At 36.6% G+C, this 16770-nt stretch overlaps 1 protein-coding gene across 2 annotated transcripts in view; it reads left to right on the top strand.

The window, feature by feature from the left end:
* Window positions 1–15974, top strand: part of Fmn2 (formin 2) — a 171055-nt gene extending 155081 nt beyond the window's left edge. For both annotated transcript variants that reach the window (XM_070034272.1, XM_070034271.1), the window contains 2 exons: window positions 12056–12137; window positions 14024–15974. In XM_070034272.1, coding sequence (XP_069890373.1) covers window positions 12056–12137; window positions 14024–14050 — 109 coding nt within the window. In that variant the 3' untranslated portion in view covers window positions 14051–15974. The remainder of the gene's footprint in view (window positions 1–12055; window positions 12138–14023) is intronic.
* Window positions 15975–16770: the final 796 nt, after the last annotated feature.

The raw sequence follows: 16770 nt of genomic DNA, 5'->3' as shown, positions 1-16770 counted from the left end.
ATCAGGAACTAACAAAGACCCTGCTTTGGATCTTTAAAGAAGTTATAACTTAAGGGACTAGGTTTCTAATCGGCACAACATTCCACAGCATTCTGCTCATTGTCTTTGTTTTGTTCTAATTAATAAAAAACCATCATATCCACCTAGCTTTCATTCAGAGGTAAGTTCTGTTATCTGGTGATACTGATTGCTAATATTTATTGATCATGAGAGTTGTGGATGGGGAACAAACCATATAAGGCCCAAGTATCATTTGTTGCATGAAAGACAAACATGCTTCTCATTGGCTACTAACTCACAGCCAATAGAGCTCTGTCTACCTGTAATGATAATGATAATTACGTTTGACCAGTGAAATATATATATGGCTATTGGTAAAAATATATTCCCCACCCATTGAAGTGATGACAGACTTGAGCTCACTCATATAATCACAGGCAGGCATCACTTCCCAATGAGGACTCCTGCTGAAAAATGATTTATAGGTCATTTATGATTATTTGAGCATTACAGGGTGTTTACATGAACTAAGATTGGTATGTATCACTAGGTAGTACTACCTGGGCAGCATCACATATTCAGTCACTTGTTTACCAAAATATACTATGATTTCTTAGATTCTATAGATTTGTCATAGAAGGAAGTATGCCTCAGGGAATAGCATATGGGAAAAGTCAAAGTTTAAATAGAAAATACTTTGAACACTAGTCAAGATACTGAACTGCATCTCAAAATTGTTGTAGTTAACATAGTTTGAGAATTTAGTCAAACATCCTTGTAGTAAAAAAAAAAGTAACTGTCAAAAAATTAGTATATTTCGGGTGAAGACATGGCTCAAATTGTAGAGCATTTGCCTTGCAAATAGGAGGCCTCAGTTCAGTGAGTTCCTACTACTGATTTTTTTTTTCTTGCAGCCAATTGAATCATTGCTTGGTTCCTTCAGCCTTTTATTAAATGATTTTTATTTTGTTTTTGTTCTTTGGTCAAAAAAGACTTGTTTAGTTTAGACAATGTAAAGAAGAGGGTTTTTTAAGGAAGAAACTTTTTATAAGCTCAACATGTCACATACAGCTTCCTTCTTTGTTGCTAAGTCTTCATTTGAAATTTGAAAATCATTACTGCTGATGTTCCAATGGAAAGTATAAAATCACATCAACTCCGAGAGTGGAAACTTAAATGAGAAGGGACATGTTATGGTTAAGGCATCAACAAGACAGGACTAGGTGCAAGCTCACTGTCCAGGTGCAAATCACAAAAACAAGTGTGGCAGAGCAGAAGGCTGGCAGAACAGGGACATGGGGCCACGCCTATTGTCACTACCACCTCACAGAACATGGAAGGTAATGGGATGGCAGCCACCTTGGAGAAAAGGTTGTGACTGCCTGAGATGCAAGTTCCTATAAACACTCATGGCCTCTGTGCAACATGACTTTCAATGTTAGTAGTATGCTTTAGGCATTATCAGCAGCCATAGCCTCTGTTTTATGGTATTGTGTGCATATGAGATGCCCCAAACAAACTTTGCTTTCCCTTCTACCGAACTCATAACAGATTTCTCATAAACTGTCGGTGGGAATATAAAATAGTACAGCCACCATGGAAAATAGATAACTCCTCAAATAAACACAGAGAGCTGGGCAAACAAACACAGAGAGCCTATAATCCTAGTTTCTTAAGAGGATATGAATGGGAGGTTGAAGATAAGAGGATCATGGTTCAAGGCCAACACACCTCACTTGAATCCTTTCCCTTTCCCTTCTGAATTCCTAGTTATTAATAGAGTCAATACCTCTGGGTTTTGCTTGCTTCTTGTGCTTTAATGTGTCCTGCTTAGAAATTGACACCCCAGGAAGCTGCTGGGGCATGGAAGAAATCTGGCTTTATAGAAAAAAGACATTTTTAGGAAAAAAGTTTTAGAGAAAAGTCGTTAATATTATTCATCATGCTGATGCTGAAGAACTGGCTATAAATACACTGAATCTTAGATGTTGGTATTTCCAGTCAAGTCAAACATCCATTAATTGAACTACCTCATAACAAATTAGAATCATATCTTGTGTCCTTTGGTTTATTTAGGAACTGTTGTTTAAAATTTCCTTTAAAGTTAACTAGAAACCATCATACTTTAAATTATATATAATATTTCCCATGCCTTGAGCTTTTTGGTATAATTACAAATAAAATTGCACATTATATATATATTTATGTTTATGGTATTAAACTTAATGTTTTCAAATACACGTACATTGTGAAAAGATTGCCACAATTAAAGAAAATAAAGATGGGCACACTTAAGCTAATTAACATATCCATTATCTTATCTTGTTGTCTTTATTTTTTTTCCTTCTTGTGGTATATAATTTCAGCAAATTTCAAACAAGTATATAATATATGTTGGCTTGTTTTTGTCAACACTGAGGACTGTACTCGGTGCCTCTCACTTGCTTAGGAAGGTGCTCTACCACTTGTATCAAACCTTCAGCTCCTTTATCTGTGGGTTTCTTTTGAGGCTTTATGTTTGGCTGGGCCTGGGCTACAGTTCTCAAGCAAGTCACTAGGGAAGGCAGGATTCTGCCACTATGCATAGCCTTTGGTTGAGAAACCCTTCCCGAGACTTCTTTTTACCTTGAAACTCAATCCTTTTATCTCTTTCTTCCAAGTAGCCTGCATTCCAGGCTTGGGCCACTGAGCTTAGCTAAAATACACACTTTTTTTTTTTTTTTTTAACAGAGATGGAAACTAGAAGACTTACACCTTTCTTTTTTTTTTATTGTGAAAATACTGTACAGAGGGGTTACAGTTACATGGGCAAGATAGTGAGTACATTTCTTATCAAGCATTGTAGCCTCCTCCTTTGTTTCCCCTTCCCATCCCTTCCCAGCCTCCCCCAGCCTCCCCACCCAATCCTCCCCCCCCCCACCAAAGTTGTAAAGTTTGTTTTCCACATGACAACTTGTACTTCTCATTGTTGCAACGGGTCCACTTGTATCCTTATTTAAACGATTTGTTTTCCCCTTTCCCTCCACAAATTATACCGACATCAAATACAGTGAAAGCAGGGGTTATACTGTAGGGGAGGGACATACAAAGCAACAAAGAAATAATCTTATAAATGCGTTAGAAACAAATGCATGAAAGAAAAAAAAAACATTTAAATACATATCTTAGGGTTCATTTTCCTAACTTCACCTTATCTGGCCTTTTCTGCTTGACTCAGACATATACTAGATATTGCAAATAAGGGAAACTATGGGACCTATGTTTCTTTGGGCTTGGCTTACTTCACTTAATATAATTTTTTCCAAGTCTTTCCATTTCCTAACATGGGGCAATGCCATTCTTTCTGATGGAGGCATAGAATTCCTTTGTTATATATATACCACATTTTCTTGATCCATTCATCTACTGAGGGGCATCTGGGTTGGTTCCATATCTTAGCTATGGTAAATAATGCTGCAATGAACATAGTCGTGCTGGTAGCTTTAGTGTAGTCTTGTTTGTGAACATTTGGGTAAATGCCCAAAAGTGGGATTGCTGGGTCATAGGGGAGCTCTATGTGGAGTCTTTTGAGGAACCTCCATACTACTTTCCAAAGTGGTTGAACAAGTTTACATTCCCACCAACAATGCAGTAAGGTTCCCTTCTGTCCACATCCCCTCCAGCATCTGTTGTTATTAGAGTTCTTGATTTTTGCCATTCTAACTGGGGTGAGGTGGTATCTCAATGTTGTTTTGATTTGCATTTCTTTTATGGCTAGAGAGATTGAGCATTTCTTCATGTGTCTATTGGCTATCCTTTCTTCTTCAGAGAAGTTTCTCTTTAAGTCTTTAGCCTCTTCAGTAAATGGTGCTGGCAAAATTGATTAACTACTTGTGGAAAACTAAAGCTAGATCCTTATATATCACCCTGCACCAGAATCAACTCCAAATGGATCAAAGACCTCAGAGTCAAAGCAGACACTCTGAAAGCATTATAGGATGGAATAGGAGAAACCCTAGGTCTCCTTGGCGCAGGCCGAAATTTTCTTAATAGAGACCTGGAAACACAACAAATCAAAGAAAGGTTGGACAAATGGGATTGCATGAAATTGCAGAGCTTCTGCATGGCAAAGGACATAACTAGCAAGATCAATAGAAAGCCTACAGATTGGGAGAAGATCTTCACTAGCTATACAACGGACAAGGGACTCATATCTAAAATATACTTGGAACTCAAAAAATTAAATCCCCCAACAACAAATCCTCAAAGAAACAACTGCCCAATAAAATACACATTCTTAAGTAGAGCCACCATGCTGTACTTAGTCTACAGACTTACTCATCATTTAACTGAAAGTTTTCAATTTTGTCTGTTTCATTTGTCCCATTTCCTAGAATGTTTTTCAATTGAAAATGAAGTATTGTAAGAGGTATGGGTTTGCTTTTTTCCCCTTGATTGTTTTTTGGAACCTTATCTTGGCTATGTAATCCAGGCTGGAAAACACATCCTGAATGCTGAGATTCACAACATATAACTTTACACCCAGCCTCATTTTATATTTTGACAGTACTAAGGAATCAGTTGTGGTAGAACACACCTATAATAACAGCTACACAAGAGAAAGAACAGCAGAATTCCAGCTCAGAGATCAGCTGAGGCAGAATTAGCAGGGATATTTCAAATAAATAAATAAATAAATAGCTGAAGGATTAGAAACATACTTTTATGTGGTAGAGCATTCATCTACCAAACTCACATCCCTAGGTTTAATACTCAGTACCACATGAGTACTAATAGGAAGCCAAATAAATAGTATGGTACTTCTAATATAATTCCTAAAATGATGTTTAGTTTTTGGCAGGTTGGTGTATCTGATTTTACATTTAATATTTATATAGAGATATACTAGTTTTTTCACTTATAATATCATCATTTTATTTTATTTCACTTCATCCCGTTATTATTTACTTTGCCTTTGTTTTCTGAACAAAATCTGTAATAAGACATGTGTGATCCCTGACATCTTAAATGCCTCTCCTCGTTTGCAGAGTTTATTTAACCAACCTCATCTGTCATTGTATCTCATTGCTCATGTTAAACATTCTCTAAATAATCCATCAGCCCTGTCTCCATCCTCTCCCACTTGGCCCTGGTCATGTTCCACCTCCAACTGATTACAGGGGACTCTCACTTCCTTTAGAAGACCAGCAGTTAAGCTGGCCTAGAGTGTCACATACTGGCTCTTGATGAAAGAATAGATTCCTAGCCAACATGTCTCCACAGTTCATTGATCTCCCTCTTGAGAAAGACTGGTGTGTCTCCTCACTGAATCTTCTCTTGAATGATTTAAACATGATGCTGAACTAAAGAAAGACCTGTTTGTAGAATCGTGCTTACAGCAAGGGTCATTTTGAGAGTTGCTACTTCTGCCTTTACACAAGGGGGAATGAACATTTTTGTATCCATGTTCATGAAAGGGATGGGTGGATTGTTCTATAGTTGTCTTTTTCTTTTTTGGTGTGTCATAATCCGCTTTTGAAATGTGTATAATGCTAACTTCACTAATGTTCTGTGCCTTTCTATTTCATGGAATAAATTAAGAGTTCTACTTTAAAAGTCTTGTAGAATTTAGCTGTGAATCCATCGGTTGCTGGAATTATTATTATTATTTTATTTATTTATTTTATTTTTTTGGTGGTCATGGGGCCTGAACTCTGGGCCTGGGCGCTGTCCCTCAGCTCTTCAGCTCAAGGCTAACACCCTACCACTTGAGCCACAGTGCCACTTCCAGCTTTTTTTTTTTTTTTTTTTTTTTTGCTTATGTGGTGCTGAGGAATCGAACCCAGGGCCTCATGCATGCGAGGCAAGCACTCTTACCACTGAGCCACCTTCCCAGTCCCTGGAATTATTTTTTGTTGGGAAGTTTTTGTATTACTGTGTCAATTCCATTGCTTGTTATATACCTATTTAGATAGTTTAGTGTTCTCGTGGATTAATTTTGGAAAATAAGGTTGTCTGGAAATGCAGTCATTCCTATTAGCTTATCTATTTTAAAGAGTTTTGAAGTATGTTTTTCACAACCTTGGATTTTGCTTGTGTTTATCATGTGATCCCCATTTTCATGTCATTTTGTTTATTGACTCATTTCCTTTCTTCCTTCTGTCATTTGGTTTATCAACTATCTTTTGAAAGAATCAACTTTTTGATTCATTAATGTTTCATATAGTTTTTTGTAGTCTCTGATTCATGCATTTCTTCCCTAATATTTAATTATTCCATTTCCTCTGCTGGTTTTGGCTTATTCTTGTTTTTCAAGAAGATTGATCTGCATTATTAGGGTACTAACTCAAGATCTTTTTTATTTGATGATATGTGTGGTCATAGCTCTGAATGGTTGTCTTAGAATTATCTTTGCTGTGTCCAAGTGGTTCTAGAATATTGCTTTTCATTGAATTCACTGATTTTTTTCTCTCTCATTTCTTCCATGGCCTTCTCATAATTTCAGCCTCCTTAATTTTCTGTACTTGCTTTTGCTGTTAACTTTCAGGTTTATTCTATTATGGTCAGGTAAGGTACAGGGAATTATTTCACTTTTCTTGTATTTGCTGAGGTGTATTCTATGTACAGGATATGATCTTTTATGGAGAAAGTTCCAAAGTTTTGCTGCTAAGAGAAATGTGCATAGTGAAGCTGATTAATAAAATATTCTGTGGATAGTTAGGTCCTATGTTTTTATAATATCACTTAAATTAGAGGTTTCTAGTCAAGCACTGGTGGCTCACATGTAATCCTAGCCACTCAGGCGGCTGAGATCTGAGGATCACAGTTCAAAGGCAGCTTGGGCAGGAAGGGCCACGAGACTCTTATTTCTACTTAACCACCAGAAAACTGGAAGTGGTGCTGTGGCTAAAGTGGTAGAGTGCTTGCCTTGACATGGACAGCACCCAGTCCCAGAGTTCAAGCCCCATGACTGACAAAACAAAAACAAACAAACAAACAAAAATACCCTAGATTGGATGTTTCTGTTTTGACTTTTTGCCTGAATAACCTATCTAATTGTTTACTGGGATGATGAAGTCTCCTATTCTCATTGTTTTCAGGACTGTTTTTAAGCTGAGCATGTTTTGACAAGTTGGGTGCCCTAACATTTCAATCAGTAGTATCACACTCCTTATCAAAAGAATAAAAACCTTCAGGTGTTCCTTTGTATTTATGGCCAAGCTGCTGAATAAGCAGGTCAAATGGTGAAATCTAATTAGGTTACAAGATTGAGTTCTTCAATCTTTACACTTTTAATGTGCTATTACCAGTAAGTCTCCCTCAAGACTCCCCAAAACATCTGTGCCACACTAAAGTATGTGTGATTTGGCAAAAATAGCAAGCAAACAAAACAAAAAAAAAAAAACTGAAAAAAAAAAAAACCTGTGACAGTTCAAATTACTACTTACTCGTCCAGAAATGCCAGTCATCTTGCTAGAACTAAACAAGCATTGTAATGTGCTACTTGGGAACACCATTTAAGTCAGCTTAGGGATCTGGTTCTCTCTTTGAGAGAAAACTGAAATTATTACAAGAAGATGGAGGGTCATCTTAAGCCAAGTGTGCTGGCTATAAGGAGAAGGGACTGGGCTGCCAGCTGAGAACAAAATAAAAACTGTCCAAAGTCCACACAGAGGGAGCAAAGTCCAGAGTCCAGTGTGGGCGCCTTAAATATCTCAGGAATTTGACAAGGGTGAACATCGTTTGTAGCATATTTATAACAGTGAACACAAGCTAAGAAGTATAAGTTTATATCAGGCTGTTCATGAAGATACTATTTTGTCTCAAAATGGGTTGTTTGTAAAGACTGGTATTTGAAGGGAAAAAAATTTTCATTATCTGGGAGTCACTCATTTACTCATTGTAATTTTTTAAATGAGCTTTGTCAAAGCTACAGTTTATTTTTGGACAAAGATTACTTTACCCTCTTACAAAGAAGGCCTCATTTCACTTAGTCTTCTATTGAAGGAATAAATGTAGACCTTTGATTTAATAGGCAAAGTTTTATCCATTCTGAAGACCATCAAGAATACTACAGAAAAATAATAACAAAAAATTATGGCTGTTAACTGCCATTTGGTATCAGTTTCTTCCTTTTAAAATGTAAGGCTCTGTTTCCTGTTTTTTAGTCTGTTTCCTATATTGTAGTTTAGCTTTTACCAAAGTCGCTAAAAGTAATTTGAGTGTTGTTTACTTTTATTATCCTATGAATTAATATGCTTATAGTTTCCTTGTACTGTATCGTTGCTGATTAGAAGTCACATGTATGCTAATGACCTACACAGATGTCACCCTTAATGATTGGTTTCCATTTAGCTTACTGGGAGTGTGAAACCTTGGTTAACAAATACCCTGGAAGTCCCCTTTATGGTAATATAACTACACTGAAATAAAAAAGAAGTATCTTTATGAACTATTCTCTGTCCCTGCACAGTATTGATGGATTCCTCTATACTGGAAGTTAGACTCAAGTGAGACAAAAGTTGGCAGGCTGTAGACTGATTGTTTCAGCCCAGTAACAGGCACTCTTCACAATGTTCTCTCTCTGTCCACAATGACACCTTTTCTCTTTGTAAACCTAGTCCTGTTCTTTATTATTTCCTTCCTCCTCAAAAAACATGTTTTGATATGGCTGTTTTGATTTCTAGTTTGAGAGGTTGTTCACACAATGCTACTTCACTTGTCTTTGGTACAAATTTATAAAATGACCATGGGATGTTTGGAAAGCTTCAGTCATTATCCCTCTGATGGGCAGCTGGTGGTATCTGCTTACTAGCCCAAATGGGAAGATGCTGAGATCAACAGCTTCATACCATCTTCTCATCATTTTCCTTATTTCTTGTCAACTGTATCTTGTTGTATAACCTGAACATGGGCACATTCTTTTTTTTTTCCTTTGTTCAATTATGGGAAAAAAATGTTTCTTCTCAAAGTTGTGTTGAAATCTCATGAGTATTTGGAAACAAAGTAACATTTGCTAAGAAAGCTCAGAAGTAGTAGTCTTCACTGAGGGCTGAAGTATCAAGGTTTCGTGGTCTAGCTTTGCCAACTGCTAAATAGGGAGCCTTGTCCAGGAAAGTCATTCAGTTGTGCATATGGAATTCTGAGAGTGTTAATATCTCAGTTACTAGGTGTTTTTCTCTCAAGGTGGTGCTCACCGCATCCTCCCTATCCCTACCTTATCTGATTCTCCTGATTGCTGTTTCTAAGTATAACCTGGGTGGTTGAAGTCAGAATAGGTAAGAATTGGCCTAGAGAGCTTCATTAAACAACTTCTCTATGAATCGTTCATTCCTGAACTGTAAGAGAGCAACTTATTCATTCTGCTGCTCTATTTGCCAGTTCTCACAGGTACCTTATGTCTCCATGTCTATAGGTGCTTAGTACGAGATAACTGACATCCTAGTCAGACGTAGGAAACTGAGGCATCACCCAGAAAGCCATTTTGCAATTAAACTCCAATAGTGTGGGATCTAATGGCAGTAGAAGGGAATGAGTCACAGTTCTCAAGGGTCAGAAGGAGGTCCTTTGACTCTTGATCAACTATTGCATACGTGCTCTTTCTTTTCCCTCACCCTCCATCCATTTTTCCTTTTGTAGTATGCACAATTAGGATTTCTCTTGAAACAAGACTCAACCATCAACAGACTCCAGAAAGATATCTTCATAACTCCTACCCACCAATCTAAAAATAACCTCCTTTGGAATTCAGCTGTATTTTATTTAAACTTAGGTGATTGTCCTAAACATGCCATTGTTATTTACTTGCTTATCACAGGTTGAGATATTAATTATTCTTACAAAGTTATTACAAGATCTGCAGCCAGAACCGGGGCTGGAGTCACAGCTTTGGAGATCACTGTCAAATGAGTGGGTGAGCAACTAGGTCCTGTGAGGATCCTTGACACACTGTCTCCTCCATTGCAGCTTTTGTGCCCTAAGGAATGATTGGATTTGCTTTTATGTAAAATTAATTACATTTGTATTAGAATCAGCTTTCTGTGATCCTTCCAAAGATGTGTTTTAAGAATAAAATAAATAGGGTAGAGAGAAGGTTGGGACAAGGGAGAATTAAATATTTGTGAAGAACAATTTCGTTTTGTTTTGTTTTTAAACCACAAAATATTGTAAAGATCTCCAAATAAATTTAAGAGGGGATCTTTCTGACCTTTGCTAAATGCTGAAGTTTCTTTAATTCCCTATCCAAACACTTCAGATTAAATTTATTGGCAGATATTTCACAGGAAGATGAACAGTCTTCCTCAGTTTGTTATAAAGAAAATGCTTTTGTCTTGCAAAGTTTAGGGGAAGGATTAAAGGCAATTTATAGCTTAAGTAGAAAGTGGTAACAATGGAGTATCATCCTTTTCTGGAATTATTAACAATGTCAACCCAGCAGGAATTTTTACCTCTAAAAGGAATTACTTTCCTTTGTCCTGCTTTCTGGTCCACTGTGACATCATTATAGAGGTGCTAACCTGGACTCTGTTTCCCTGTTAATGAAAAGGATCCAATCAGTTGTACAGGAAATAGATGCTGTCATCAGATCGTTTGCCATAGCACTTAAGAAAGAAATAGATTCATAATGAATCTATTTCAAGAAATGAAACTACAAGATCTGTATTAAATATACTTTCTTAAGATAAAGCCACAGCTTGTTTAATGTTCTAATGTTATAAAGCAAAAAAAAAAAATCACAAGAAAATAAAATAAAACTGGTGTTGATGGCTCCTGTCTGCAACCCTAGCTACTCAAGAGGATGAGATCTGAGTTCAAAGCCACCCTGGGCAAAAAAAATCTGTGAGATGCTTAGCTTCAATAAACAATCCAAAAGCCAAAAGTGGAGGTGTGGCACAAGTGGTAGAGAGCCAGCCTTGAATGAAAAAGCCAAGTAGAGTATGAGCCCTGAGTTCAAGCACCAGGCAGGCAGGAAGGCACACAAGAAGGAATGATTCTTCCTCTTAATGATCTTTTTAAGATTCTCAGCTAATATATGTCTTACTCTTTTTATTAAAAAGATAATTATAACTTTTTATAGTCTTTTTTTAATTTAAAAAGACTTTGTAAGTGAAATTATATTTTGTTTTTAATGCATTACACGTGTTACTATGCATAGTAAAAGAGTTATGCTTTTAAACATGATGAGGTTTTCATTATTTGAAACTATTGAGGTTTAAAGGTATTACGATATTACTAGTGTCAAATAACAATGCTATTTTCCTTACAGTGTATGTACTAAATGAAAGCTTGGGAAGTTGTGGAAAAGTCATTGCTGCATCTTTCTCAATTAAAACTTTTGTTGGCATGTATTAAGTCATGATGTCATTTCCATATGTATGTATGTATGTATGTTTCATATACTAGGCTTTGATCTTATTCACCCCTCTATGGCTGCTTTTCATCTCCACTAATCCTTCTTTTCCTTTCCTTCTCCTACTACCATTTGAGGTGCTACAACTCTATGGTACCTTTCTCTCCTCCCTTTCTACCTCCCTCTTCCTTTTATAAACTTACGAGCTTTGTTTCATTTTAGTTCCCTTGGTTTCCACAGACAAGAGAAGACATGTACTACTTCTCTTTATGGGATTGTCTTACTTCATTTATGTTATCAAATAAATGATAAAAACTTCCTTTGCTTGATCATATTTAATGTTTAAAGACTACCCCTCATTGTTGTAAAGATCTTTTATTCATAGGTAGAGAAGCTATGGGAAATGAATTTCAAATAAGCATGCAACTGATTGTTCATGTGCTGCTGTGATTCTTTTATTGATTCTAATTTATGTAGTGGTGCTACTATCAATCATGTAATAGAGACAATCTCAAAATACTCTCCCTTGTACAGATGTTGAAAGCCTGAATGTGAATATGCCTTTATAGCTTTAACAGTGTATGTTTGGACATCAAGTATCAGATACTATTCTTCTTCTCCAACAATTGAAAGCCTCATTGAGTTGAGACTTGCTGCCTATTATAAGTCTGGTTATGGTCATCTGTGTAAGTATTTGTTTAACTGAGTTATCTTCTCCCTCCTCAGAGTAAAAGAAGCTGAAGAGGTGTGTAGACAGAAAAAAGGAAAATCACTTTATAAAATAAAACCAAGGCATGACTCTGGAATTGTGAGTATTTAATTTTAATCACTTAATCCTACTTAAATATTATATATAAATTATACTATATAAACATATATGTAAGAATATATATACATATGTACATATATATACATATATAAATTGAGCTTCCAATTTCAAGAACCATTCTGTTCAGCCTCTTACTGGGCTCCAGAGGTTAGGATGAAATTGTTTGGTCTTTGAAATGTAAATATTCAGATGAATCTAAGCATAGGGTCTTATGTACTTTGTACGCTGAGAGCCAGAAGCCACCTTGCCCTTTTTTCATAACTCACAGGTGTTGGCCCAAGGCTGAATTTGAACCTAGAGTGGCTATGACATGAGATTCCCTGCAGTGGAATCTTAAACAGGTTGGGAATAGCCACATACCCAGGGTTGTGCTTGGCCTACTGTGCCCAAATGCCATCTATAACCCAGTGGCTCTGACACGCTGCTGTCTGAAGCTGTCAGTCTATAGATTAACTTGAATAGGCAGACCCAAGTTTCTTCCTTGCTCTCACTCATTTAAAATAGAATACCACACTGGAGACCCTGGGAGGGAAGGGCTTGACATTTTCCTTCTTGTGATACTGGTGAGGTTTTGTAGAATGTTTTGAAGTAATCATGACTTGATACCATTGTAAGTAAATGGTATAGTTCTAAGTGAAAGTTAAGCTAGACATCCAAGAGGAGCCTACTGAATTGGGCTAAGTGTTAACTGTCCGAATGGAAAAGATTTAAGATTTTAAGATTAAGAAAATTGAGATATGGTCAAATAGTCTTAGTTAGAAAAAGTGAGGACAACTTCAGTTAAGAACTATTTTCCACTTATCTGCAGTGGCTCGTGCCTGTAATCCCAATTACTCAGGTGGCAGAGATCAGAAGGATTGTGATTCAAAACAAGTATGAGCAAAAGTTTAGAAGGATCCCATCTCAATTTTAAAAAAAAGCTTGATGTGATAGTATGTGCCAATGATTGTAGCCTTGTGTGAGGCCAAAATTGGTGGATCAGAGTCCAAGGCCAAACCCAAGGGAGAAAAAGCAAGACCCTCTCTGAAAAACAGCTAAGGCCACACAAGGCTGGCCCATGGCTTAGGCAATAGAGTATTCACTGCATGGGCTATGAGGCGCTGAGTTCAAGGCTCAGTATTGCCAAGACATTAAAATCAATGGTATTTTCCTCTCAGATTTTCAGATTTATCTAATGACCAATTATTTTTGCACTTTTTTTCTGATTGAAGTTATACTGAATAAGGAGGAATAACTATTCATTGGCTAACATCATTCAAACTGCTATCAGAATAGAAGAGAATTAAGTTTCATTGAACTTGGAATGAGGCAGCTTGGTTCAGATTTCATATTTACGTATTTGTATGTAGGATCTCGGGTGAGAAACACATGTTAGCATTCTTTGACATCAGTTAGAACTTAATTTGGTGTGAGGGGAAGGCAGCTGCAAAGGGCTCAAACTCAGAGAGCTTTGAACTTTCTCTAGCTTTTTTCAGGTATGACTGGTGCTCCACCACTTGAATCATATTTTTAGCACAGCTTTTTTTTTTTGCTAAGTAATAGGAAAAAGAATTTTACAAACTTTTCTATCCTGGCTGATTTCAAACAAGGACTCTCAAGCCTTCGTAGTAGCTAGTGTTACAATATGAGCCAGTGGTGTCTGGCTGGTGATTGGTTTTGATGAAAATTTTAAAAGGTGAAAAACATCCTGTATTTATATGTATATATGCATGTGTGTATGTATTTCTTATATGGACTGGTACATTTTTAAATTTTTCTTGAGAAATATAACTCAAGCCAAAATGTCTTGTTTGGAGGGTTCTGAATACCTTACTTTTTAAAAAAAAAGTTCTTCCTAACTAGAACTCTTGTATATTTGTTTCCAGAAAGCAAAGATAAGCATGAAAACATGAATTCTGACAGCAAAATGAAACAGTCACAACAGCCACTTCTCCAAAATTCATCTGACTTGAGGATGGGAAGGAAATCACATCACTCTGATAATTTTTCTTCTTAACTTCCTGCATATTATGTGTATTTCCTAGACAGTTCACTGATTATTGAATTTTACTGTATGTTCATTTAAAATGCAAAAATCACTAGAACAGTGGAAATTTTCACTTCTTTTTGTAAAAGCTCATGGTATATTATACTGGTAGACCCGAACAGCATGTATGAAAGGCAGTATCTGCATTAATTCTGAACATGATAAACATTAACCTACAATTCAGTTTCATGGAACTCTTCTTTGTCACAGCAAAATCACTTTTTTTAATTGGCAACCAAGACACCATCTATGCATTTAAGATATGTGAATCAATGTTATTTCTGGTGAATTGTTTGTACCCATTTCACATCTACATAGACATTTTCTATTTTAGAAGACAAGTACCATTTATATATCATAATCACTGCTGTCCCATCTCTTGGGTTGTTCTCCATAACCTGTCTCTTGATGCCCTGTGAGAAGCATGTATGCAGCCTGGTAAATTACATCAGAGGTGTGCCTATACTATTCACCTTTAAACACACATACAGTATCACTAGTGTTTAGAAGGGATTTCAATAAACAGTACTCATAACATTGCCACAGTGACCAATTCTCATCAGCAAAACAGAACAGAGATCAGAGCTACCTAGACCTGCACCCCATTAAATAAGCTTGTCTGTCTGAGAATTTTGACATGGTAGAGTTGGACATTCTATGTTGTGGTGGGTGTTTAGAGCTACAAAATGAGAGCAAAGCTACTTATTATCCAAAATGAGTCTCCAGGATAAAAATGGAAAAATCTCCTACTTTTTCTGAGAGTATTTTGAAGTCAGCTCATGATGCATTGTGGTGGTTTTGTCTAATATTAATAGTTGTTCTCTAATTGCTGTTAATGATATTGGCTGTTGGGTTGATATTTGAGTTGAAAGTTATGGCTATACAGAAAAGGGGAGAATGGTATTGCTATTGAAAACCAACTATGGAAAGCAACTTCAACAGAAAAACAAAGTTCTAAATCATAACTATGTTTGTATTTATGTAAAATATGGTCTCTTACCTTTTGTTTGTATTTTAAGTGCCAGAAAGCAGTTGTGGTTTTTGTCAGTTGTTGCTTTGTGACCTTCCTTTCCCCTCAGTCTCTCTGATGTACATATTACCATTCTTCAATGAAGTAATAGGGCATTTAACAAAGATCGCTATGTGCAATACTGTATTTAGTGTTTCTATTTCAATTTTTTAGGATGTTAATTTATATGAAAATAAAATGAATAATAAAATATTTCTGTGACTATTGTGAGCATATTACATAAAAATACTTGGAAATACAGCCCTCCTATTAAATGTTTGTTGGGAGGAGGATGGGGAAAGGAGAATAATCAAGTTATGAAGTAGAAAATAAGCATATCTAAGTAAAACAATCCTGAGAAAATGTTTATGCTCAGTCTAGGATTTCTTTTTGGTTCTTCAGAAGACTTTCTGGTCATCTCAATTGGATGTCTCAACATACCTTAAAATTCCTTGTGTGCTGGATCAAACCCACCTTGTTATTTTGTCCTTCCAACCCTGCTCACACTCCTGTGTTTCATGACACAGTGAACAGAGCCCAAGGCCCACTAAGAAACTTCACGTTGACATGTCATTCTCCCTTCTCTCTCCCCTATACCCCACTTATTAAATGATGAAACCCTGTTTTACCTACATTTCTGTAATGTATCCATGTCCTTCATCTCTTACATTAAAGTCTTAGTACAGAATCCTTTTGAATTACCTTAATAATCTGTTGGTTTTCTCATTCACCAAGATTTGTCTGTGGCCCACATTTACTTTTCGTGGAATTCCTAACACTTTAGTTGTCCTCTTTGTCTTTAGTCTTTCCATTTGCTTTTCTGAATTTTCTTTCCCTGATTTCTTCTGAAAGGTTGGAGGCCCCCAAAGATTTTCTCCAAATCCTGTTTGTTTAGTCATCACATTCCTAAGAATTTCATGAATCCAACCATCAGCTCTTTGCCCATGACTGTGACCCAGCTGCAACCTGACATTCCCCAAAACATCATGTAGCAGCCCAAATTCTATAAGGATTCACTCATCTTCTCCTCTGGCACTTCCTGTGCAACAGACTGCACATCTTGCAGTGTTCTGGTGAGAAAGCTGAGAGACCAGACCCTGTTCACTTACTAGCCATGTCCTTATTCATTCTTGCTACCATGTTGCTTCATCTATAGGATTCTAAATTTTGCCATAAACCCCCACACACTTCAGAGGAGAAAGTTGGTTTATTTAAGCCATTTGGTTATCCTTGTCTTCTTGGAATTGATTGATGTAGACATGGGTAATAGTACAACTGTGGTGAATGGTATTCCAGGGAAGAATGCCATTGTCAGCTAAAAAGAGCCATGCCAGGAGAAGTTTCTACTCCATCTTTTGCTTGTGGTTATAAAGGATTTCATGCCAGAGACTATGGTGGCCATCATGAAGTACAAATAGAAGGTTGGAAGTCTACTTGTAACATAGAGCTCAAAATGGAAAGCAACTTCATTTCCTTTCTTCTTCCTTTCCATTTCCTTTCTTCCTTCCTTCTCATTCTATCTTTCCTTCTTTTCTTTCTTTTTCTTCTCCCCCTCCCTCTTACCCTTCTTTTCTCTC

The sequence above is a fragment of the Dipodomys merriami genome, unplaced genomic scaffold, assembly GCF_024711535.1.
Source record: "Dipodomys merriami isolate MVZ:Mamm:240054 unplaced genomic scaffold, mDipMer1.0.p SCAF_24, whole genome shotgun sequence".
In the NCBI taxonomy this organism is placed as follows: Eukaryota; Metazoa; Chordata; class Mammalia; order Rodentia; family Heteromyidae; genus Dipodomys; species Dipodomys merriami.
Note: the sequence above shows the minus strand (reverse complement) of the source record. Positions and strands in the feature narration are given on the sequence as shown.